This window comes from Dama dama, chromosome 2 (genome assembly GCF_033118175.1).
Source record: "Dama dama isolate Ldn47 chromosome 2, ASM3311817v1, whole genome shotgun sequence".
In the NCBI taxonomy this organism is placed as follows: domain Eukaryota; kingdom Metazoa; phylum Chordata; class Mammalia; order Artiodactyla; family Cervidae; genus Dama; species Dama dama.
Window position 1 is genome coordinate 22,808,387 of NC_083682.1, and position 26,585 is coordinate 22,834,971.

The 26,585-nt window shown below is 39.0% G+C and overlaps 2 protein-coding genes and 1 pseudogene across 2 annotated transcripts; all 3 read right to left on the reverse strand.

Annotated features, from left to right (window-relative positions):
- Window positions 1–273: 273 nt before the first annotated feature.
- LOC133066558 (olfactory receptor 8A1) lies at window positions 274–1,203 on the reverse strand. The gene has a single exon (XM_061157747.1). It carries the CDS (start codon window positions 1,201–1,203, stop codon window positions 274–276), a length of 930 nt encoding a protein of 309 aa, XP_061013730.1.
- Window positions 1,204–11,725: 10,522 nt separating this feature from the next.
- Window positions 11,726–12,654, reverse strand: LOC133066563 (olfactory receptor 8A1-like; annotated as a pseudogene).
- Window positions 12,655–22,491: 9,837 nt separating this feature from the next.
- LOC133066566 (olfactory receptor 8A1-like) lies at window positions 22,492–23,445 on the reverse strand. The gene has a single exon (XM_061157774.1). The coding sequence runs from the start codon at window positions 23,419–23,421 to the stop codon at window positions 22,492–22,494; it is 930 nt and encodes a 309-aa protein (XP_061013757.1). The 5' UTR covers window positions 23,422–23,445.
- Window positions 23,446–26,585: the final 3,140 nt, after the last annotated feature.

A 26,585-nucleotide genomic window follows, 5' to 3' on the forward strand; every position in this document is an offset into this window, starting at 1 on the left:
AAGGTCTTGCTTGTCACACATGATACTGGTCAGACAGTCTCAAGCCACAGACCAAAGAGCCTGAAGTCTCGAAGTAAAGATGTGACTGGCAGTCCAGTGGTTAAGAAGTCACCTTCCAAGGCAGCGAGTGTGCATTCAGCCCCTGGTTGGGAGCTAAGCTTCCACATGCCTCGTGGCCAAAAAATGCTCCTGCAAAAACCCCTCTGCCCTCGGAGACACATGCCAGATAAGTCAAGCTATTTTTAAAATTGATGAAGAATAATAACACTTGTATCAAAACAATTTTCCCCACAGAGTTTTCTGCATGGCAGCCTTTACCTCCTTATTCCTCAAGCTGTAGATCAGGGGGTTCAGCATGGGGATCACTGTAGTGTAGAATACAGAGGCTATGTTCTCCTGGGCCAGGGAACTGACTGTGGAGGGTTTCAAGTACATGAAGGCGGTTGTACCATAGAACATCCCCACAGCTGCAAAGTGTGAGCTGCATGTGCTGAAGGCTTTGGACCTTCCCTCTGTGGTTCCTATGCGGAGAATACTGGACAGGATGAAGGCATAGGAAATTAGGACTGTTAGGCTAGTAACTATGATGTTGAATCCAGCCAAAAAGAAGACTGTCACCTCAACGTCATAGGTGCTAGAGCAGGAAAGTTTCATCAGGGGGAGGATATCACAGAAGTAATGACTGATGAGGTGTTCACAATAGGGCAGATTCAACATGAGGCCAGTCTCTATGGTTGAGCCAATGAGCCCCATGGTATAGACCCCAGCCACCAGCAGGGAGCAGACTCCATGAGACATGATGATGTTGTAAAGCAAAGGTCTGCAGATGGCAACATAGCGGTCATAGGCCATCACTGTCAGCATGTAGCACTCAGCAATGACAAACACCAGGAAGAAGTAGAGCTGGGACATGCACCCAGCATAGGAGATGGTGTTCTTTTCTGATAGAAAGTTCACCAGCATCTTAGGGGTGATGACAGAGGAGTAGCAGAGATCCACGAAGGACAGGTTGCTGAGGAAATAGTACATGGGGGTGTGAAGCTGAGCGTTCAGACAAATCAGGGTTATCATGCCCAGGTTCCCTACCATGGTGACAGAGTAGATCCCAAGGAAGAGGAAGAAGAGGGGGAGCTGGAGCTCTGGTCGATTTGTTAAACCTTCAAGAATGAACTCTGTCACTATGGAGTGATTTTCTGCAGCCATTCTCCTTGGGGGACCTGTGTGATGTGAGAGAAGAACTACATGAATGGCTGCTTCTTGCACTCCTTGGTGAAGCTAGTTTTGAGAATCTGGGCCAGCTGTGCGATCCTGTCTTTCCTGATGAATATTCCCTCATCCTGCTGTTTGTTTTGGGAGGAAGACAAGACCCTGAGTATTTCAAAGATGAGCCAAAAAGGGGGCAAGAACTGGAGCTGTTGTCACTTTCATGGTTCTGAAATAGCCTAGCACAGTGTGTCTTAAAGTGCAGTTCCTGGACCAACATCATTGACATTACATGAAGACATTAGAGATGCAGATTCTCAGGCCTCACCCCAGACCTACCAAATCAGGAACTCTTGGATGGGGCCCAGTGATCTCTGTATCACACTCTCTCCAGATGAGGCCGAAGAAGGATCAAGTTTGAGAATCTCAATCCTGTAGGTAACAAGCAGTAGAGTTAATAGCAGAGATATATACATTTTCAGAAATGAAATTCTTCTATTATTTATGCAAGTCCTAAGTATTGACTGAATGTGAACATACAGTAACCTATCTCAGACTGATGAAGTGTCAGGGGGATATTTGGAGAAGGAAATGGCAACCCACTCCGGTACTCTTGCCTGGAAAATCCCGTGGACCGAGGAGCCTGGTAGGCTACAGTCCACGGGGTTGCTAGAGTCTGACAGGACTGAGCGGCTTCACTTTCACTTTCATGCATCGGAGAAGGAAATGGCAACCCACTCCAGTATTCTTGCCTGGAGAATCCCAGGGACAGAGAATCCTGGTGGGCTGCCGTCTATGGGGTCTCACAGAGTCGGACACGATTGAATTGACTCAGCAGCAGCAGCAGCAGCAGCAGGGGGTTATGGTAGTTACAACAGTATTATTGAGTTTCAAGTCAATTTCTGTGTCTGAAAGATGAAGAGATGAGTGATAACAGTTTCCAAGGTGGTTGTAGAAATAATATTGGATAATGCAGTTAGAATTTTTTTTCAAGATGTCATTTCCTATACAAATGTGAGTTGTCAGTAGATGTCTGGAATGTTTTCTTAGTTTTTCACTGGCCTCAGGCCCTAAGGCAATGGTTCTCAACATTGGCTGTATATTATTATCACTGCAACATTTAAAAAGTGTTGATATTTATGTTCCACCCAGAGAGATTCTAATTAATTCATCTCTGGTGAAGCCTGGGCCCTGACATATAGGATATTCCAGAGTAAATGCTCACCAGCTACTTTAATTATTTTTCTTATTTTCATGTTTTGATCATATCAAACCATCATCTCCCTAGTGACAAAGTACTTAAGTTACAGACCTGTCCTAAGAAGCATGGATCATCATTGCTGGATATGATACCTATAGATATCCCTTCTCTGACAGGTATTCTTTAAGTTAAAGTCTTAAATTTGCACTTTTTAAATTGGTTACTTACACATTTACTAACTTTTGCATACTGCTCTTCAAAAGTCATTCTCGTTAACTCCTCTGAAAAATACTGCATATGAGCAGAAATGTGTTTAGAATAGTTTTCATTCTCATGTTAATATGGAGAAAACTGAAGTGCCAGACACTAAGTGACTTTCCAGAGACTTTCTAATTATGAAGAATTTGTAACTGAAACTGATTTCTTCTGATCATGAGCTCTTCCCTCGGCCAAAGTGTGTAGCCTTACAAATCAATGCACCTAGAGGTCTAAGCAATGTTGTGATTGAATGTATTTATCTTTGATGTCTTACATTGTGCATAGCATATAAAAAGGGGAATGCTGTATTATTTTCCTATTCTCTAGGAAACAGAAGCTCTAAAATTTAAATAAGTTACCAAAAGGTGTAAAACGAGGAAGACATGGAACTGTGTCTAACTAAACCTTAGGACTTCTGTCTGCCAGTTTGTTATTTGTCCACTAGACTATGTTACCTTGTTCTAGATTATCGTCTTTGTAGCAGTTTATTATTATTTAGAGAAGTTAATTTATTGAATTTTTGGACAAAGGTGATAGATGTTATGGTCAATTTCAGATGCATTAAAGAAAACTTAGCAGGACTTCCCTGATGGTCCTGTGGTTAAGAATCTGTCTGCCAGCTGAGGTGACATGAGTTTGATCCCTGGTCTGGGAAGATCCCACATGTTATGCCACAGAGCAACTAAGCCCATGTGCCACAACTACTTAAGCTTGAGTTCTGCAACTACTGAAGCTTGTGCCCTAGATCCCGTGCTTTGCAGCAAGATAAGCCACTGTAATGAGAAGATGGCGCACAGCAACTAGAGAGTAGCCCTCACTTGCCGCAACTAGAGGAAGCCTTGTGCAGCTCCAAAGACCCAGGGCAGAGAAGAAAAACCAACTAATTAATTAATTTAAAAAATAAAAAAGAAATATTACAAAGCCAGTATTTATGCATTACAGAAAATCAGGAGTACAAATAAGCAAAAGTAAAATAACCTTCTGGCTCCTTGGAGACAATCAATAGTCATCATTATTGTTTTAGGTGTTTTTCAATGTTTCAATGCATATATAAATCACTGATTCAATGGACATGAACTTGGACAAATTCTGGGAGATGATGAGGGACAGGGAGGCCTGGCGTGGTGAAGTCCATGGGTTTGCAAAGAGTTGGACATGACTTGGTGACTGAATATCAAAAAAATATGTTATCTAGGTGTCTCTGATAAAGTATGTGCTTACAATGCAGGAGACCCAGGGTTCCATCCCTGGGTCGGGAAGATCCCCTGGAGATGGGCATGGCAACTAACTCCAATATTCTTGCCTGGAGAATCCCATGGACAGAAGAGCCTGGTAGGCTACAGTCCACAGGGTCCCAAAGAGTCCAACATGATTGAGCATGTCCTTTCTCTTTCACATATGTATCTATATGTGTATAAGCATACATGTACTTTAAATAATTTTTATAACTTGCTTTTTTAATGTATCACTTTATAATGTCTTGTCTCATTCCTATAATAATAGTAACTTTAGCACTAACTATATTTCTTTTTCTAGGTGTAAAAATCCTTGATTATATTAATAGTATGAAGACAAGAAAATCTGAATTGCACTATAAACTCTACATGTTAAATTACTGATGGCTAAATTGCTAACTTTATAATAATTGCTATCAGAGGTAACTAAGAATTTTTGAGTATTATTTCCATTCATTGTAAAAAAGAAAAAAATTCTTGCAGGGAGCTACAATAGATTAAAAATATCTTACAAATTCCCTTCTACTCAAATTCCACCTCTTAAAACTTAAGAAACATAGAAAATCCACCTAGAATATGCCATTGCCAGAAATCACAGGGAAGTACAGAGTGAACAGTATTTACTTAGTGAGGTGCAGATGGGAAAATCTTAGACAGTATTGACCTAATTATTGATTCTCACAATCATCCAATAATATAAAGTAGGAAAACACGACCCCATATTTGCTATCAGTCACTACAATTCCTACCTCCAGTTCTACCAGACCATCAGAAGCTCAGGATTGCTGCCCCAAGAACACAGTACACAAAGAAAAACCACCTGGAGATGAAGGCAAACATATTGAGAATAGCCTGCATTAGACACAAGAGGTGATGAAAGAAATATTTTTCTCATAGAATTGTTTAAATTTTAATTAAATACCTCTGCCCATGTACAGCTGTACACAGTCTCCTGGAAGTTCTTGGAAATGCCTCGATTTTGACAGCTAGGAAATTAATATCAGGAGACGGGAGGACCATATAGATTTACATCTAGTCCTAAATTTACTCAAAGGGACCAGCACCATCATGAAAAATGGGTCCATGAGGTTTGGAGATGTGGGGGTGTTTTTATATGTATATGAGCAGAAGTTCTCCTGGGAGGCAGTCACTTCAGAGACTGGGGCCCTTAGCAAAGGACAATTAGAATTTTGATTTACACTTGGGCTGTGCATTATTTTCTTGGGTCCCAAGTGTGCTAATTTTCTTTTTATTGGGGAAGTCAACTTGCTGTTTGACAAACTACAGTCTAATGCCTCTTTTCAAGTAATTTGCCGTCAATGAGTCCATCACCATCCTCATTATCATCATTTCAAGCAGTACCACCAGCCCCACAATCCCTGAGGTTATTATTATCAACACCATTGTCAGTCACTGTCATTATAGTTGTTACTCATCATTAGTTATTCACAATCAAGCATAATCAACTATGATTAAATGGCTTATTTGAAAGCATTTAAAAAATAACGTTGACTATTTTAATAAAACTGCAATTTCACCAAGGAAAGTTAATTCATAAGGAGTGCTAAATTTGTCACCTTGATGTTGGACCTCTAGAAGGTAGATTTATAAGAATTCTTCACTTGTATATTTTCATTCATAAGGAAAATATGCTGATAAGAATGTGCCCTTTTCAATGTGCCCTTTTCAATACTATATTCAGTAATATATTATCTGTGAAAATGCTGCTAGTGAAGATTTTTAAATTAAACTTTTTTTTGAGTTAATTGTAGATTCACATAGGGGTACAAAAAATAAGAGAGAGATCCTGTGTACCCTTGAGCAGTTTCTCCCAATGGGAACAATTGGAAAAGTTATAATACAATATCACACCCAGGATGTCCTTGGAATTTTCCAAGCAAAAATCCTGATGTGGGTAGCCATTCCCTTCTCCTGGAGATCTTCCTGACCCAGGCATCTAGCCCTCATCTTCCACTTTGCAAGAAGATTATTTTCCCTCTGAGCCACTGGGGAAGCCCCACATGTTGATTGATCTTCAGATTTTCCCATTTTTATTTATACTCATTTGTGTGTATGTAAATTAACCTCAAAGCAGTTTTATCACATGCACAGATTGTATATCCATCACCACAGGTCATATAGAAATGTTTACCTCACCTTTATTTTCTAATTTTTAAAATAATAATTTAGTTTCTTATGATCTACCAAAGAAAGCTAGCTATTTTTCTTTAGTATCTTTATATTCCTCCCAATTTAACACATATTTTATGTGTTTCAGTCCATTGCAATCATTGTCCTTATATAGCTTAACATTTTCTTGCCTGGAGAATCCCATGGGTAGAGAAGCCTGGCTATGCTACATGGGTTGCAAAGAGCCAGACCCAACTGGGGGACTAACCCTTTCACTATGTACCCACTAGAGATGGTAACACTTGAAAATGTGACAATATCATTTTGTTGAGAATGGAGAGCAAGTGCACATCTTATACAGTGCTAATGGAAAATAAAATTAAACAACCTCTTTGCAAGATTGTATGGTGGTTTCTTTTAAACTTGTCTATGGCCAAACAATTTTTAGATAGGTAAACATTAGGGCTCAGGTAAATATTGAAAAACATGTTAGCCGCTGACATCATTATTATTGTTACTCAGTTACATGAAGGGATCAAGTAGGAGTCCTTATATAGAGATCGTTAGCGAGGAGTAAAGAGAGAAGAGGAAAATATCTAGATGAGGAAGTTTCTGGACATCACTTGCTGGAAACTTTCATTCCACCTCTCTCTGCCTTGTGTACCCCCAAGTGCAAAAAGTAGATTGTAAATTAAGTAATATTTTCTACATAGAAATTAATAAAAAGATGAATTTCAAACTCACTGTTGAAAGTTTAATGTTTTACTGAGGTGTAACTGATATACGCAGAGTCAGACACAACTGAGCGATTGAACTGAAATGAACTGAACAGAATTGATATACAATATTATATTAGTTTTGGATAAAGAATATACTTATTCAATATTTTTTGTAGTATACTCCACTTACAGTTAGTGAACTGTAACTCCACTCACAGTAAAGTAAGTGACTCATTAGAAAAGACCCTGATGCTGGGAAAGATTGAAGACAGGAGGAGAAGGGAATGACAGAGGATAAGATGGTTGGATGGCATCACCAACTCAACGGACTTGAATTTGAGCAAGTTCCAGGAGTTGGTGATGGACAGGTAAGCCTGGCACGCCGCTGTCCATGGGGTCGCAGAGAGTCGAACATGACTGAGTGACTGAACTGAACTTACAGTTAAGGAGACATAAGAGATGTGTATTTGATCCCTGCATCAGGAAGATCCTCTGGAGGAGGAAATCACAACCACTCTAATATTCTTTTTTATTTATTTATTGATGCATAATTGCTTTACAGAATTTTGTTGTTTTCTGTCAAACCTCAACATGAATCATCCATAGGTATACATATAACCCCTCCCTTTTGAACCTCCTTCCCATCTCCCTCCCCACCCCACCCCTTTAGGTTTATACAGAGCCCCTGTTTGAGTTTCATGAGACATACAGCAAATTCCCGTTGGCTATCTATTTTACATATGGTAATGTAACTTTCCATGTTACTCTTTTCATGCATCTCATGCTCTCCTCCCCTCTCCCCATGTCCATATGTCTATTCTCTATGTCTGTTTCTCCCTGCTGCCCTAGTTCTTCAGTGCCATTCTTCCAGATTCCGTATATATGTGTTAGAACACGATATTTATCTTTCTCTTCCTGACTCACTTCACTCTGTATAATAGGTTCTAGGTTCATCCACCTCATCAAAATGGACTCAAATGCATTCTTTTTTATGGTTGAGTATTATTCCACTGTGTATATGTACAACAACTTCTTTATCCATTCATCTGTCAATGGACATCTAGGTTGCTTCCATGTTCTAGCTATTTTAAATTGTGCTGCAATGAACAATGGGATACATGTATCTGCTTCAAGTTTGGTTTCCTCAGAGTATATGCCTAGGAGTGGGATTTCTGGGTCATATAGTGGTTTTGTTCCTAGGTTTTTAAGGAATCTCTATACCGTCTTCCACAGTGGCTGTATCGATTTACATTCCCTCCAACAGTTCAAGAGCGTTGCCTTTTCTCCCCACCCTCTCCAGCATTTATTGTTCATACTTTTTGATGACGGCCATTCTGACTGGTGTGAGGTGATATCTCATTGCAGTTTTAATATGCATTTCTCTAAATTTCCAATATCCGCTGGATCATCAAAAAAGCAAGAGAGTTCCAGGAAAACATCTATTTCTGCTTTATTGACTATGCCAAAGCCTTTGACTGTGTGGATCACAATAAACTTTGGAAAATTCTGAAAGAGATGGGAATACCAGACCACCCTACCTGACTCTTGAGAAACCTGTATGCAGGTCAGGAAGAAACAGTTAGAACTGGACGTTGAACAACAGACTGGTTCCAAATAGGAAAAGGAGTATGTCAAGGCTGTATAAAGTCACCTTACTTATTTAATTTATATGCAGAGTACATCATGAGAAATGCTGGGCTGGTTGAAGCACAAGCTCGAATCAAGATTGCCAGGAGAAACATCAATCACCTCAGATATGCAGATGACACCACCCTAATGGCAGAAAGTGAAGAAGAACTAAAGAGCCTCTTGATGAAAGTGAAAGAGGAGAGTGAAAAAGTTGGCTTAAAGCTCAACATTCAGAAAACTAAGATCATGGCATCTGGTCCCATCACTTCATGGCAAACAGATGGGGAAACAGTGGAAACAGTGGCTGACTTTATTTTTCTGGGCTCCAAAATCACTGCAGATGGTGATTGTAGCCATGAAATTAAAAGACACTTACTCCTTGGAAGGAAAATTATGACCAACCTAGACAGCATATTAAAAAGCAGAGACATTACTTTGTCAAAAAAGGTCCATCTAGTCAAGGCTATGGGTTTTCAAGTGGTCAGTATGGATATGAGAGTTGGATTATAAAGAAAGGTGACTCCTGAAGAATTGATGCTTTTGAACTGTGGTGTTGGAGAAGACTCTTGAGAGTCCCTTGGACTGCAAGGAGATCCAACCAGTCCATCCTAAAGGTCAGCCCTGGGTGTTCACTGGAAGGACTAATGTTGAAGCTGAAACTCCAATACTTTGGCCACCTGATGCAAAGAGCTGACTCATTTGAAAAGGCCCTGATGCTGGGAAAGATTGAGGGTGGGAAGAGAAGGGGACGACAGAGGATAAGATGGTTGGATGACATCACTGACTCAATGGACATGGGTTTGGCTGGACTTTGGGAGTTGGTGATGGACAGGGAGGCCTGGCATGCTGTGGTTCATGGGATCGCAAAGAGTCAGACATGACTGATTGACTGAACTAAACTGAATAATGAGCGATGTTGAGAATCTTTTCATGTGCTTGGTAGCCATTTGTATGTCTTCTTTGGAGAAATGTCTGTTTAGGTCTTTCCCCCACATTTTGATTGGGTTTTTTGTCTTTCTGTTATTGAGAGGTATGAGCTGCTTGCATATTTTGGAAATTAATCCTCTGCTAGTTGTTTCATTTGCTATTATTTTCTCCCATTCTGAGGTCTGTCTTTTCAGCTTGCTTATAGTTTCCTTTGCTGTGCAAAAGCTTGTAAGTTTAATCAGGTCCCACTTGGTTACTTTTGTTTTTATTTTTTTACTCTAGGAGATGGGTCATAGAGGATCTTGCTTTGATTTATGTCATTGAGTTTCTGCTTATGTTTTCCTCTAAGAGTCTTATAATTTCTGGTCTTATACTTAGGTCTTTAATTCATTTTGAGTTTATCTTTGTGTGTCTTTAATTCATTTTGAGTTTATCTTTGTGTATCACATTAGGAAATGTTCTAATTTCATTCTTTTACATGTAGCTATCCAGTTTTCCCAGCACCACTTATTGAAGAGGCTGTATCTGCCCCATTGTATATTCTTGCCTCCTTTGTCAAAAATAAGGTAGCCATAGGTGCATGCATGGGTTTATTTCTGGGCTTTCTGTCTTGTTCCATTGATCTATATTTCTGTTTTTGTGCCAGTACCATGCTGTCTTGATGACTGTAGCTTTGTAGTATAATCTGAAGTCAGGAAGGTTGATTCCTCTAGCTCCAATCTTCTTGCTCAAGACTGCTTTGCCTATTTGGGGCCTTTTGTGTTTCCATATGGATTGTGAAATTTCTTCTTCTAGTTCTGTGAAAAATGCCATTTGTAATTTGATAGGGATACATTGAATCTCTAGATTGTGTTTGGTCATATAGTCATTTTCACAATATTGATTCTTCCTACCCAGGAACATGGAATAGCTCTCCATCTGTTTATGTCATCTTTGATTTCTTTCATTAGTGTCTTATAATTTTCTCCGTATAGTTCTTGTGTCTCCTTGGGTAAGTTTATTCCTAGATACTTAATTCTTTTTGTTGCAATGGTGAATGGGATTGATTCCTTAATTTCTTTTTCTGATTTGTCATTGTTAGTATATAGAAATGCAAGTGATTTCTGTGTATTGATTTTGTATCCTGCGACTTTGCTAAATTCACTGACGAGCTCTAGTAATTTTCTGATACTATCTTTAGGGTTTTCTATGTACATTATCATGTCATCTGCAAACAGTGAGAGCTTTACTTTTTCTTTTCTCATCTGGATTCTTTTTTTTTTTTTCTTCTCTGATTGCTGTAGCTAAGACTTCCAGAACTATGTTGAATAATAGTGGCAAAAATGGACACCCTGTATTGTTCCTGATCTTAGAGGGAATGCTTTAAGTTTTTCACCATTGAGACTAATGTTTTCTGTAGGCTTAGCATATATGGCCTTTCCTATGTTGAGGTAGATTCCTTCTATGCCCATTTTTGAAAAGTTTTAATCATAAATCGGTGCTGAGTTTTGTCAAAGGCTTTTTCTGCATCTGTTGAGATCATCATATGGTTTTTATCTTTCAATTTGTTAATATGGTTTGTTTACATTAATATGTTAATATCAATTGATTTGCATATTATAAAGAATCCTTGTATCTCTGGGGTAAACTGAACTTGATCATGGTGTATGAGCTTTTTGATGTGTTGCTGAATTCTGTTTGCTAAAATTTTGTTGAGGATTTTTGCATCTATGTTCATCAGTGATATTGGCCTGTAGTTTTCATTTTTTGTGTGTGTTGTCTGTCTTGTTTTGGTATCACGGTGATGGTGGCCTCATAGAATGAGTTTGGAAGTGTTCATTCCTCTGCAATTTTTTGAAAGAGTTTTAGAAGGATAGGCATTAGCTCTTTTCTAAATGTTTGATAGGATTCTCCTGTGAAGCCATCTGGTCCTGGCCTTTTGTTTTTTGGGAGATTTTTCATCACAGCTTCAATTTCAGTGCTTGTATTTGAGTTGTTCATAATTTCTATTTCTTCCTGGTTTAGTCTTGGAAGATTGAGCTTTTCTAAGAATCTGTCCATTTCTTCCAGGTTATCCATTTTATTGTCATATAGTTGTTCATGATAGTCTCTTCCTGTCCCTGCTTTCCTCTCCTTACTGGTAAACACTAGTTTCTCTATGTGTGAGTCTGTAAATGTTTAAAATTAATGTTAAATTCCAATTAAGATAGTGGAGTTTACCTATGGGAGTCAGGATATAGAAAATGCTTCCCAAATGAGAGAAAATATGAAGAAATCAGAGGAGAGGGTGGGCAGAAATAAGGTGGGAGGGAGCAAGGAGCAGTCTCCCAGCCATGCAGAGAAGGGAATATTTCCCACCCCAGGTGGGTGAGCATTCATAGGGCTCCTTTCTGGGATTCATAACAGCTTAGTTTTAAAACTAAGAAAGAATAGTAACATTTGCCTTAAAACATTTTTACTCTCAGAGGTTTCTGCCTGGCAGCCTTTATGTCCTTATTTCTCAAACTGTAGATCAACGGGTTCAGCATGGGGATCACTGCAGTGTAAAACATGGAGTTCACATTCTCTTGGGCCAGGGAACTGGCTGTTGAGGGTTTTGAGTATATGAAGGTGGTCGTTCCAGAGAACATCCCCAAGGCTGCAAAGTGAGAGCTGCAGGTCTGAAGGCTTTAGACCTTTCCTCTGTGATGCTGATGTGGAGGATACTGGACAGGATGAAGGTATAGGAAACAAGGATTGTTAAGGTGGTGACTATGATGTCAAATCCAGCCAAAAAGAATACTATCATGTCAATAGGATAGGTGCTAAAGCAGGAGAGCTTCATAAGGGCAAGTATGTCACGGTAATAATGACTGATGAGTATCTCACAATAGGACAGTTTCAACATGATGCTAGTCTCTGTGGTTGAGCCAGTGAGTGACATGACAAAGACCCCAGCCAATAGCAGGAAGCAGGCTCAATGAGACATGATGACATTGTAAAGCAAAGGTCTTCAGATGGCAACATAGCAGTTATAGGCCATCACTGTGAACATGTAATACTCAGCAATGACAAACACCAGGAAGAAGTAGAGCTGGGGCATGCACCCTGCATAGGAGATGGTGTTCTTTTCTGACACAAAGTTCACCAGCTTCTCAGGGGTGATGACAGAGGAGTAGCAGAGATCCACGAAGGACAGAGTACTGAGAAAATGGTACATGGGGGTGTGAAGCTGAGCATTCAGACAAATCAGTGTTATCATGCCCAGGATCCCTATCATGGTAACCAAGTAGATCCCAAGGAATAGGAAGAAGAAGGGGAGCTGGAGCTCTGGTTGACTTGTTAAACCTTCAAGAATGAACGCTGTCACTGTAGAGTGATTTTCTGTAGCCATTCTCGTCGGGTTAGGGAAACTGTGGGGATGAGAGAGAAGAACTGCATGAAAGGCTACATCTTGCACTGCTTGGTGAAGCTAGTTTGAACTTCTGAAGCCAGCTGAATGACTCTGGGATCCTTCATGATGAACGATTCCTCATCCTGTTGTTTATTTTGGGAGAAATATCAGACCCTGTGTATACTGAGGATCATGGAGATGTGAGGAAAAGGTGGGCAAGATATAGAACATTTACCTCTTCCTTGTTTTTCAAATATCTTAGAGCAATAGGTCTTAATGTCTAGTCCATGGATCAGCATCATTGGCATCACCTGAACATATTAGAGATACAAATTGTCAGGTCTCACCCCAGATTTACCAAATCATAAACTCTGGGATGGGGCCCAGTGATCTGTGTATCATACTATCTCCAGGTGAGGCTTATGCAGGAGCAAGTCTGAGAGTCTCAATCCTGTAGGTAATAAGCAGTAGAATTAATATCAGAGATACGTTTTCCATCAGAAATGAAATTCTATCACTTCGGCAAGTCCTAAATATTGACTTAATGTGAACATAGAGTAATCTGTCTCAAACTGATGCGGCGTCAGGGGGATATGGTAGTTACAACAATATCATTGAGTTACAAATCAATTACTGAATTGAAAGTTGAGGAAATGAATGATATCAATCCCTAAGGTGGTTGTAAATGTAATATGGATAATTACATATAATGCATAATTATTAGTTTTCAAGAAGTCAATTCTTATAAAAATGTGAAATGGCACTACATTTAGTTGCTCAATTGTCTCTAACTCTTGGGACCCCATGGAATGTAGGCTGTCAGGATTCTCTGTCCATGAATTCTCCAGGCTAAAATACTGGAATGGGAGGCCATTCCCTTCTCTAGGGGATTTTTTTCTGACCCAGGGGTGAAATCCAGGTCTCTTGCATTGAAGGCAGATTCTTTACCCTTTGAGCCACCAGAGAAACCCCTAGGTGTCTGGAATTTGTTCTTTTGTCCTTACTTTTTTATTGGACTTCAGGCCCTAAGACAATCGTTCTCGATATTTCTTGCATATTATAATCTCCTGGAGCATTTAAAAATTATTGGTGGCTATGTTCCTCCCATAGAGGTTCTGATTAATTCATCTGTGGTGAAGTCTGCGCCCTAGCACCTTGAATAGTCCAGAGTAAATGCTCAATAGCTGCTTTAACTATTATTATTGTTAGGTCTATTTTCAGATCATAATATGAAACAATGGCCCCATTATCTCCCTAATGACAAAGTACCTAAATTACAGACATGTCATAAGAAGCATGAATCATCATTGCTAAATATGATACCTATAGGTATTCCTTTTCTGATATGTATTTCTTAAGCAAAACCCTTAAATTTGCCTGCTTTCACTGTGTACTTATACAGTTACTAACTTTCATATAAAGCTTTTCAAAGGTCATTCTCATTAACAACTCTTGTTAAGTTTTGGTATGTGGAGAAAGGGGTCTAAGAGTAGAATTTTCATTACCATGTTCCTATGGAGAAAGCTGTAGTGCCAGACAGGAAGTGACTTTCCCGATGCTTCTTAAGTATTAAGGACTTGGAACTGAAACTGCTTTCTTCTGATCATGAGCTCTTCCCTTGGCCTAAGTGTGTAGCCTTACAAGTTAGCGCGTCTACAGCTCTCAGCTATGCTGTGATTGACTGTGCTTTATCCTTGGTATCTTAGATTGTGCATACCATATCACAAAAAGGAATGTTGCATTATTTCCTATTCTCTAGAAAACAGAAGCTCTAAAAGTTAAACAAATTACCTGAAGTCATAAAACTAGCAAGACTCTGAACTGATCTAAAACCCAGGATTTATGACCACCTCTCTATTTTGTTTTCAGTAAATTATTTTGCTTTGCTCTAGGTTGTCTTGTGTGTAGCACTTTGTTGTTATTTAGTAAACTTAGCGTATTAATTTTGGACATAAATGATAGATTTTATTGCCAATTTCAGATTTATTAAAAAAAATTACCAAGGCAGTATATGTGCCTTGTAGAAAATCAGAAATACAAATAAGCAAAAATACAATACAATTTTCTCACTCCTTGGAAACTAACAGCAGCCATGACTATCATTTTAGATATTTTCAAAGCATGTGTGTACTTGCATGTGTATAAGCATGTATATATTTTTAAAAATATTTTATAATATGCTTTTAAATTAGCACTTCAAAATACATTCTCATTTGAGTCCTGTAATAGTAATAACTCCAGCACTAGCTATACATGTTTTTCTAGGTGGAAAAGTCTTTAAATCCTTAGGATGTGGTGTAATGACAAGAAAATCTACATTGCATTGTAAACTTCATATGTTAAATTATCAGTGGTTCAGTTATTAACTTCATAATAACTATTATTAGATGTAGTTAAGATTTTTTGAATATTGTTTTTATTTATTACAAAGGAGAAAAAGTTCCCTGTGGGAGCAACACTAGATTAAAAATATCTTATATATCTCCTTCTACTCAATTTACACCTCTGGAAATCCCCTTCCACTCTCTCAATATCTCTCTGATATTACACCTCTCAATCCCCTTCTACTCAATCTACACCTCTGGAAGCAATAAGAAACATAGAAAATCCACCTAGAAGATACTATTACCAGAAATCAAAGTGCCTCACAGGGTAGCATAGAGTGAATGCCACTTACTTAGTGAAGTGCTGATGGGAAAATCCTAGACAGCACTGATTAATTATTTTCTCCCATAATCATCAAATAATATAAAATAGGAAAGCATGACCCCATACTTGATATCAGCAGTCACTACAGTTATTACTTCCTGTTCTACCAGACCATCAGAGGCTCAGAACTGCTGTCCATAAAGAACACAGCACATGAAGAAAAACCACTTAGAAATGAAGGTAAACGTATGGCTGAAAACAGCCTGCATTAGAAGCGGGAGTTCATGGAAGAAATATATTTCTCATACAACTGCTTTAAGTCATAATTAACTACTTGTGCTGAGGAAAAACAGATCAGAGACCCCTGGAAATTATAGAGGATGCCTTGGTTTCAATAGTTAGTAAATAAATATCAGCATATGAGAGGACCATATAGATTTATATCTACTCCTAAATTTATTCAAAGGGACCAGCACTGTCATGAATAATAGGTCTTTGGGATTGGGAGTCTTGGGTGTCTGTTTACATATATATGGGCAGAGCTTCTGGGATACAGTCACTTCAGAGACTGGAGACTTTAGTAAAGGAGTTTGGTTTAGAGTCTTGGTTTACACTTCTGCTGGGAATCATGTTTTTTTTTTTTGTCTCCCACGTGTGTTAATTTCTTTTTTTGGGAGAGTCATCTCACAGCTTGGGAAACTTAGAGTCTAGTTCATCCTTCCAAATATTTTACTACCAATAATTCCACCACCATCCTCATCACCACCAGCACCATCACTAGTACCATCAACACCATCATCAGTCGCTATCACTATGGTTGTTACTCATCATTAGTTACTCACCATAAGGCATAATCAGCTAGGTTTAAAAGTTTATTTTAAGAGGTTTTAAGATCATATTGTAATATCTTATTAAAACAAGCTATATATTTTCAGTAAAGAAATGTTAATTTATAAGGAATGCTAAATCTGTCACCCTGATGCTGCACCCATAGATGAACAGTGTTAGAGAGGCAGGAGGTTGAGGGGCATAAGAAGGAAGACATAACAACTCCTCACTCATATATTCTCATTCTGTAGAGAAATATGTGGAAAAAATTATATACTTTTCAAGAATATAGTCAGTCATATATCATGTATGAAAATGTTGCTAATGCACAGTTTATTTATTTTTTATGCACACTCTTATTTATTTTGGGGATTTTAGAGTATGCTAGCCTTTATGACTTTTGACAAAGTTTCTGTAATTGACCTAGGGATTTGTAAATTTAAAAAAATTATTGGAGTATAGTTGATTTACAATGTTGTATTGTCTTCTGGTGTAAAGTAAATCAGTTATGCATATAAACATATATCCAGTCTTATTTGGACTTATTTCCAATATAGGTTATTATGGAGTATTAAGTAGAGTTCCCTGTGTTAAACAGTAGGTCCTTATTATCTATTTTATATATAGTTGTGTATATGTCAATCCCAATCTCCCAATTTATACCTACCTCCAGCACCCCCTGATGACCATTTTGTTTTCTATTTCTGTTTTATAGATAAGTTCATTTGGACTCTTTTTTAGATTCCACATATGAGTGATAACATGTTATTTGTCCTTCTCTGTCTGACCTACTTAACTGAGTATGATAATCTCTAGGTCCATCCATGTTGCTGCAAATGGCACTATTTGATTCTTTTTAGTGACTGAGTAATATTCCATTGTATATATGTACCACATCTTCTATATCCATTCCTCTATTGATGGACATTTGAGTTGCTTCCTTGTCCTGGCTATTGTAAATAGTGCTACAATGAACATTGGAGTGCCTGTATCTTTTCAAATTATGGTTTTCTCCAGATATATGCTCAAAAGGGGGATTGTTGGGCAATATGGTAACTCTAGTTTTAGTTTTTTAAGGAGCCTCTAAGTATAGAGGAAAACAGTAGTTTTCCACAGTGGTTGCACCAATTTACATTCCCACCCACAGTGTAGAAGGGTACCCTTGTCTCCACACCATTTCCAGTATTTATTGTTTGTAGATTTTTTTTTGACAATGGCCATTCTGCCTGGAGAAGGAAATGGAAACCCACTCCAATATTCTTGCTTGGAGAATCCCATGGACAGAGAAGCCTGACAGGTTACTGTCCATAGGGACCACAGAGTCAGACATGACTGAAGTGATTTAGCACACACACATGCAACAGCAGGTTAGACATTGAAGAAGAAAAGATTAATGAAAGAGAAACTATTAAACTAAACCACACACAAAAACAATGAACAACCTCAATAACATGTAGAACAATTTCAAGTGGTCTAAACAACTGTGTAATTAGAGTCCAGGAAGGAAAAGAATAAGCAAAAAATATCTGAAGATGCAATGGCTAAAATATACTATATTTGGTGGGTGGAAAGTTTGAAAGTTTAGTTGCTCAGTCCTGTCTGACTCTTTGTGTAGACTACCAGGCTCCTCCATCCACAGGATTTTCCAGCAAGAGTATTGGAGTGGGTTGCCATTTCCTTCTCCAGAGGATATCTTCCTGACCCAGGTATCAAAGCCAGGTCTCCCACATTGTAGGCAGACACTTTATCCTCTGAGCCACCAGGGAAGTCCCCTTGGTGGGTGGACACAGAGATAATCAAAGAACAAAATGTTGATAATTGTTGAGCTAGGTGTTGGGTATATGGATGTTTAGACAACTCTTCTCTTTATTTTGTATGTGTTAATTTTTTTCATATTAAAAGGTTGTAATTAAATAGATAATTGATTTAAGAGTAAAAGCAAACATTATAAAACTTCTGAAGAAAAATGAAAATTTTCATGATGTTGGTATAGGCTAAGGGATTTTAAAGTAAGCACAAAAGTACCCACCATAAAAGACAAAAAATGACAACTGGGCTTAAGAATGAAAACTTCTATTCTTGGAAATAGACTACTGAAGAAGTGAAAAGACAAGACACAGAGAGGGGAAGATGTTCAATGTCAAAAGGCTTGTATTCAGGTCATATAAGAGCTCATAATTCACTAGGGCTCTTCCCAAGTCCCATCCCCTGGAGGCAGACCACACAGCTGGCTGTTCACCCCCAGAGCAAAGGATGGCCAGGGAATGGCTGTGTGTCAAAGTATGGGTGGAGTGCTTGTGGAGTGGGACAGAAGAAGAGTTGTGAGGTCGGTGGGGCAACCTGTGACTGTGGACAGGGGCTTCTTTAAGTATTGTGTTCTGGCAGCAGAAACCCCAGATTTGCATCTTTGACAAGTTTCCAGGTGATGCTCTATCCCAGAGCTCAGTTGTTTATTAACAATTTTGTGAGTATGAGGGCCATTTTACATGGCGGCAGTGGTCATAGTGGCAGCTGTGGGTCATATCTATTGTGAAGTCACTTAGGAGGTAGCCTCACCCTTTCTCTAGTCATTAGTTAAGCTGTAAGCAAGTCATTCCCTTATTCACTGCCTTTCTGCTTGAAAAAACTGGAGTTATATCCACATCTGATAATAAACCACTGATTGATACAAGAGAATACCAGAATTAGCTAGAAATGACAAGAAGTATCTATCAATCTTATGCATTATATCAGGCTGCTAAGTCTAAAATGTGTATCCTTCATATTGGAATAAAGCAAGAGGAGTGGGGAGAAACTTTTTCTCAAGGCCACTGGATTTACTGGCTGAGGTAGGTGGTAGATCTCTGAGGTAAGCAGGAGAAGAGAGTTGTAACAATGTGTAATCTGTTGACCAGTCATCCTGGTTTTTTGGAACAGAAGGGTTTCCCAGGATGGGGGCTTCCAGAGCTAAAACTGGGAAAGTGTCTGGTGAACTGCTGAGCTGGTCACTCTAGTGTAAACTTTCCTTAGTTATAAAACGAAGTGAAGTGAAGTGAAGTTGCTCAATCATGTCTGACTCTTTGCAACCCCATGGACTATAGCTACCAGGCTCCTCTATCCATGGGATTTTCCAGGCAAGAGTACTGGAGTGGGTTGCCATTTCCTTCTCTAGGGGATCTTCCTGATCCAGGGATTGAACCCAGGTCTTCTGCCTTGCAGGCAGATGCTTTACCATTTGAGCCATCAGGAAAGTTAGCTATAAAATGAAGTTGCTGATAAATGTGAAGAAATTAGGGAAGATGAAAGGTGAGAATCTGAGGAACTGATTATAGGAGACATTTGAGATTGGAAGAGCACAATTAGGGCAGGGTTAATTGCTGTTCAGAGGGAACAACAGCATAAAGCAAAGGGCATGATGACTGAGAGCCAAGAGTGCAGGTTACAGAGTCACTTAGACTTGGGTTTGAGCCCCCAAGTCTTTGTTTACCAGCTATGTGACCTTGAGAAATTTACTACATCAAATTCCACAGTGAAATGGGGAAAACAGTGGTACCTAACTATTGTGAAGTGTAATTGAAAAAAGGCATACAAAGCATTTAGAAGAGCTGGGTGGTTCAGAGTAGGTTCCCCAAACATGGTAGTGGGTGGAATTATTATTATCATGACTAAAAAGTCACATAAAAGGACTAGGTATGAGTTCTTGGGCAGAAAAAAGTAGGGAGAAGTCAAAGAAAATGGATGAGGAAGTCTAGATGAGAAAGCTCTAAATATTACTTCTTGGTGACTCTCAATTTCATCGCTCTCTGCTTTGTGTACTCCCATGTGCAAATATGGCTTCCCAGGTGAAGCTAGTGATAAAGAACCCACCTACCAATGCAGGATACCTAAAAGATATGGGTTCCATAGCAGGACTGGGAAGATTCCCTGGAGGAGGGCATGGCAGCCCATTTCAGTATTCTTGCCATGGACAAAGGAGCTGGTAGGCTATGCTCCATAGGGTCATACCGAGTTGGACACCACTGAATCAACTTAGCACACACCCATGCAAATGCAAATAAGTAGGAGCTGGGTTGAGCAATCTTTTTTATTCAGAAGGTAATTAAACAGTGAGTGACTCTAAAATTCAATGATGAAAGTTTAATTTTTAATTGAAAGGTAGTTGATTTACAATATTCTATTACTTTCAGACATACAACAAAGTTATTCAGTATTTTTGTAGTTAATACACTTAAAATCACCATAAACTAATTGGTTTATTTCACTCTGCTGTACCATACATCCTTATTCCATCTTTATTTTACACACAGTAGTTGTGAACTTAATCCCTGGCTGACAGGTCCACCCCCTATCCCAGTAGCCACTGTTAGTTCTCTGATTCTGTGAAATTTTAAAATATATGTTAAATTACAATTAAGAGAATAGAGTTTGCCAAAGGGTCAGAATAGAGAAAAAGCTTCTCAACAGAGAAAAGATGAAACTTAACATCAGCCAGTAGTTCAGTCACTCAGTCATGTCCGACTCTTGGCGACCCCACGGACTGCAGCATGTCAGGCTTCCCTGTCCAGCAACAACTACCAGAGCTTGCTCAAACTCGTGTCCATCAAGTCAGTGATGCCATCCAACCATCTCATCCTCTGTCATCCCTTTCCCCTCCTGCCTTCAATCTCTCCCAGCATCAGAATCTTTTCCAAGGAGTCAGTTTTTCACATCAGGTGGCTAAAGCATTGGAGTTTCAGCTTTAGCATTAGTCCTTCCAAAGAATAGTATTCAGAACTGATTGTGTTGAGGACTGACTGGTTTGATCTCCTTGTAGTCCAAGGGAATATCAAGAGTCTTCTTCAACACCCCAGTTCAAAAGCATCAATTCTTTGGTGCTCAGCTTTCCTCATAGTCCAACTCTCACATCCATACATGACTACTGGAAAAACCATAGCTTTGACTAGATGGACCTTTTTTGGCAAAGAAATGTCTCTGCTTCTTTTTTTTTTCATTTTTAAAATAATTTTATTTATTTATTCATTTTTGGCTGTGCTGGGTCTTTACTGCTCAGGCTTTTCTCTAGTTGCAGTGAATGGGGACTACTCTCTAACTGTGGTACCCAGGCTTCTCACTGCAGTGGTTTCTCTTGTGTAGCACGGGCTCCAGGGCGCTTGGGCTTCAATAGTTGTGGCACATGGGCTCAGTAGTTGCAGGTCTCAGGCTTAATAGCTGTGCTGCATGGGCTTAGTTACTCTGTGGCATGTGGGTTGAACCAGTGTCTCCTGAATTGGCAGATGGATTGTTTACCAATGAGCCATCAGGGAAGCCCCCAGGGCATCATTTTTTCAGTATTCCTTTCAAGAGTCTAAGGCTCAAGTCCGACCATGGGAAGCTTTGGACACACTGAGGTTGATGATCATCCTATCTTGTGTTAAGATTGTTAATGACTTGAGAGATGGGGAAAGACTGTAGAACTGTTTAGATCAACATATAAATGCATTGTATGTTTCTATATAGGATTCTAGACCTTAAAAGAAGAATTATTTGGAGAGTTGGTGCAATCTCTAGTAAATGGAATCTAGCAAAGATACCACATCTGACACAGCCCCTGTTATCAGGACTGCTTCTTGTTTGTGTTTAAATAGTCCACTGTTACCTTCAAATTATTGTTTTTTTTTTTTTTTTTGCAGAGGGCAGAATGGTCAGTTATATGGACATATTATGAGGTCCTCCTACCACCCCTGCATTCTTTACTTTTCTAAGAGTGGCAATAATTTCTGCCAGATCCTCTGTGATGAAGTATTATCTTTGATTTATTATCTTGGCCATGTATTTGTGTGTGTCTCTGCTTTTTCAAATGCTGTCTAGGTTGGTTGTAGCTTTTCTTCCAAGGAGCAAGCATCTCTTAATTTCATGGCAGCAGTCACTATCTGCAGTGATTTTGGAGCCCCACCCCCGCCACCAAATAAAGTCTGTTACTATTTCCATTGTTTCCCCATCTCTTTGCCATGAAGTGATAGGACCGGTTGCCATGATCTCAGTTTTTTGAATGTTGAGTTTTAAGCCAACTTTTCACTCTCCTCTTTCACTTTCACTGAGGATTTTTAGTTCTTCGCTTTCTGCCATAAGATTGATGTTGCCTGCATATCTGAGGTTATTGATATTTCTTCTGGCAATCTTGATTCCAGCTTGTGCTTCATCCAACTTAACATCAGCTGGCTTCAAACAGAAATGGGAAGAAACTGAGGGTTGGGAAGGAAGAGGGAAGGAGGCAGGGGCAGTCATCCAGTCATGAAGAGAAGGGACTGTTTCCAAACTGAAGTGGGTGAGCATTTGGATTGCTCCCCTCTGAGAATCATAACAAGTTATTTTTAAAACTGAGAAAGAATCATAACATTTGTATCAAAAGAATTTTTCCCTCAAAGTTTTCTGGATGGCCACCTTTACCTCCTTATTCCTCAAGCTGTAGATCAGGGGGTTCAGCATGGGGATCACTGTGGTGTAGAACACAGAGGCCACGTTCTCCTGGGCCAGGAAACTGGCCGTGGAGGGTTTAAAGTACATGAATGCGGTTGTTCCATAGAAAATCCCCACGGCTGCAAAGTGTGAGCTGCATGTGCTGAAGGCTTTGGACTTTCCCTCTGTGGTGCTGATGCGGAGAATATTGGACAGGATGAAGGCATAGGAAATTAGGACTGTTGAACTGGTGACTATGAAGTTGAATACAGCAAAAATGAAGACTGTCATCTCAACATGGTAGGTGCTAGAGCAGGTTAGCTTCATCATGGGGAGGATTTCACAGAAGTAATAACTGATGAGTTGTTCACAATAGGACTGTTTCAACATGAGTCCAGTCTCCATAGTTGAACCAATGAACCCTATGGCATAGACCCCAGCTGCCAGCAGGGAGCAGACTCGATGAGACATGATGATGTTGTAAAGCAAAGGTCTGCAGATGGCAACATAGCGGTCATAGGCCATCACTGTCAGCATGTAACACTCAGCAATGACAAACACCAGGAAGAAGTAGAGCTGGGACATGCACCCTGCATAGGAGATGGTGTTCTTCTCGGACACAAAGTTCACCAGCATCTTAGGGGTGATGACAGAGGAGTAGCAGAGATCCACGAAGGACAGGTTGCTGAGGAAATAGTACATGGGGGTGTGAAGGTGAGCGTTCAGACAAATCAGTGTTATCACACCCAGGTTCCCTACCATGGTGACAGAGTAGATCCCAAGGAAGAGAAAGAAAAGTGGGAGTTGAAGCTCTGGCCGATCTGTCAAACCCTGAAGAATGAACTCTGTCACTGTAGAGTGATTTTCTGTGGCCATTCTCCTCTGGTTGGGGGCCCTGTGGGGATGGGAGAGAAGAACTACATGAAAGGCTGCTCCTTGCCCTGCTTGGTGAAGCTAGTTTTGAGCATTTGGGACCAGCAGAGTGATCCTGGTATCCTTCCTGATGAATGTTCCCTCATCCTGCTGTTTGTTTTGGGAGGAAGACCAGACCCTGAGTGTTTCAAAGGTCATAGAGATGAGAAGAAAAACGGGGCAAGATCCGGAACTTTTTACCAAATTCATGTCTCTGAAATATCCTAGAGCAGTGGGTCTTAAAGTCTAGTCCGTGGACCAGCATTGCTTGCATCACCTGAAGACATTAGAGATGCAGATTTTCTGGCTTCATCCCAGATCTCCCAAGTCAGGAACTCTGGGATGGGGCCCAGTGATCTGTGTATCATACAGTCCCCAGGTGAGGCTGATGCAGATTCAAGTCTGAGAACCTCAATCTTGGAGATAGTAAGCAGTAGAATTCACATTTTGTAGTTGGAGATGTATTTTGCTTCTGAAATGAAATTTCCCTGTGGTCTATGGAAATTCTAAATATTCACTGGTTGTGAACATATGAAAACTTGTTTCAAACAGATGTAGTGTCAGAGTGATATGGTAGTTACAACAACATCACTGAGTTACAAGTCAGTTTCTGTATCTGAAATATGAAATTACTGATATCAATTCCTAAGGTGGTTGTAAAATAATATTGGATAATGCATAGTTAGAAAATATTTTTCAAGAAGCCAGTTCCTATAAAAATGTGATGTGTCATTAGGTGTGTGGAATTCTTCGTGGCCTATGGAGGTTCTCATTTAATCCATCTGTGCTGAGACCTCAGTCCTGGCACTTAGCATCGTCTAGAGCAAGGGACCTCAACCTCTGGGATCTAATGCCTGATGATCTGAGGTGGACTTGATGTAATAATGTTAAAGTGCACAATAAAGATAATGTCCTTGAATCATCCCAAAACCATCCCCCTGCTACCCGGGTCTGTGGAAAAATTGTCCTCTGCAGAACCATTCCCTGATATCAAAAAGATTGGGAACCACAGGTCTAGAGTAGGGCTCAATAGCTACTCTTACTATTGTTGTTGTTTTTATTTTCAGATCATAATATAAAGCCATATCTCCTTATTGACAAAGTATTCACATTATACACATGGCTGTAAGAAGCATGGATCATCATTGCTATAGATATCCCTTTTTTGAAATAAATATTTCTTAAGCTAAAACCCTAAATTTGCACTATTTTCTTTGCTCACTTTTACAGCTACTAACTTTTATGCAATGTTCATCAAAAGTCAATCTCATTAACTCCTCCCACAAGTTTTGTGTATAAGGGAAAATATATCTAGAGTTGAATTTTCATTCCTATGTTCATATGAAGGAAACTGAAGTGCCAGACAGAAGTGATTTTCCTGAGGCTTCCTAATTATCAAGGGCTTGGAACTGAAACTGCTTTCTTCTGATCATGAGCTCTTCCCTTGGCCCAAGTGTGTAGCCATATAAACCTGCACACCTAGAGCTGTAAGCAATGTTGTGGTTGAACTTGCTTTATCCCTGGTATGTTAGATTGTGCAAAGCTAATAAAAAAAGAAGAATATTGCATTATTGTCCTATTAGGAAACTTATCCTCTAAAAGCTAAATTTATAAGCACAAAACCGGTTATGAAACTTTGGACTTCTGATTACCAGTCTATTTTGTTTTTAGTAAACTATGTTGCTTTGCTGTAGGTTGTCTTGTATGCAGCACTTTGTTATTATTTAGTAAACTTAATCTATTGAATTTCTGGACATAAATGACAAATTGTATTAACAAGTTCAGATTTTTAAATAAATTATCAAGGCACTATATGTGCATTGTAAGAAATCAGATACACTAGGAAGCAAAAATACAATGCTCTTTTCCTGCTCCTTGGAGACTAACAACAGTCTAGACTGTCTTTTTACATCTTATCAGTGTATATATACTTACATGTGTATCTGCATATAGTATTTAAAAATTTTGTAACATATTTTTTAACTGTAGCACTTCAAAATGTGTTGTGTCATTTGCTTCCTATAAGAACAATAACTTATTATTAATAAATTATTTCTATAAGAATAATAACTCTGGTACTAACTATATTTCTTATCTAAGTGTAAGAGTCTTTGAATCTTTAGGATGTGGTGTGAAGACAAGAAAGTCTTCATTGCCTTTGTAAACTTTACATGTTAAATTATTGGTGGTTAAATTGTTTACTTCATAACAATTACTATCAGAAATAGCTAAGATTTTTTGAATATTATTTCCATTTATTACAAAGGAGAAAAGTAGGTAGCAACAATAGATTGAAAATATCTTACATATCCCCTTCTACTCAATTTCTACCTCTTGAAACGTGGAAAAATCCACCTGGAATATACCATTACTATAAATCAAGGGGCTTTACAGAGCAGTACAAAGTGAACATCATTTACTTAGTGCAGTGCTGATGGGAAAACCCTAGATAGCACTGAGAATTATTTTCTCCCACAATCATCTAATAACATAAAACAGGAAAACATGACCCCATAATTGATATCAGTCACTACAAGTATTACCTCCAGTTCTAGCAGACCATCAGAGGCTCAGGATTACTGCCCATAAGAAAACAACACAAAAAGAAAAAACACTTAGACATGAAGTAAGCATATGGTTGAAAATCTCCTGAATTATAAACAAGAGTTCATTGAAGATATATTTTCCTTGTACAATTGCTTATAATTGTAATTAAGTACTTGTACTGAGGAAAAAAATGTATCAATCTCCCAGAAATTACAGAGGATACCTAAATTTCAAAGGTCAGAAAATAAATATCAAGGAGTGAGAGGACCCTATGGATTTATATCTAATTCTAAATTTACTCAAAGGGACCAGCATTGCCATGAAAAATAGATCTCACAGATTGGGAGACTCAGAGGTCTGCCTATTTATATAAGTATGGTCACAGCTTCTCCTGGGATGCAGTCACTTCAGAGACTGCAGACCTGAGTTAAGGAGCAATTAGAGTCTCGGTTCACCCCTTTGCTGTAAATCATGTTTTTTGTCTCCCAGGTGTGTTAATTTTCCTTTTATTGGTAGAGTCACTTTGCTCTTTGGGAAACTATAGTCTAATGCCCTCCTTTAAAACATTTTACAACCAATAA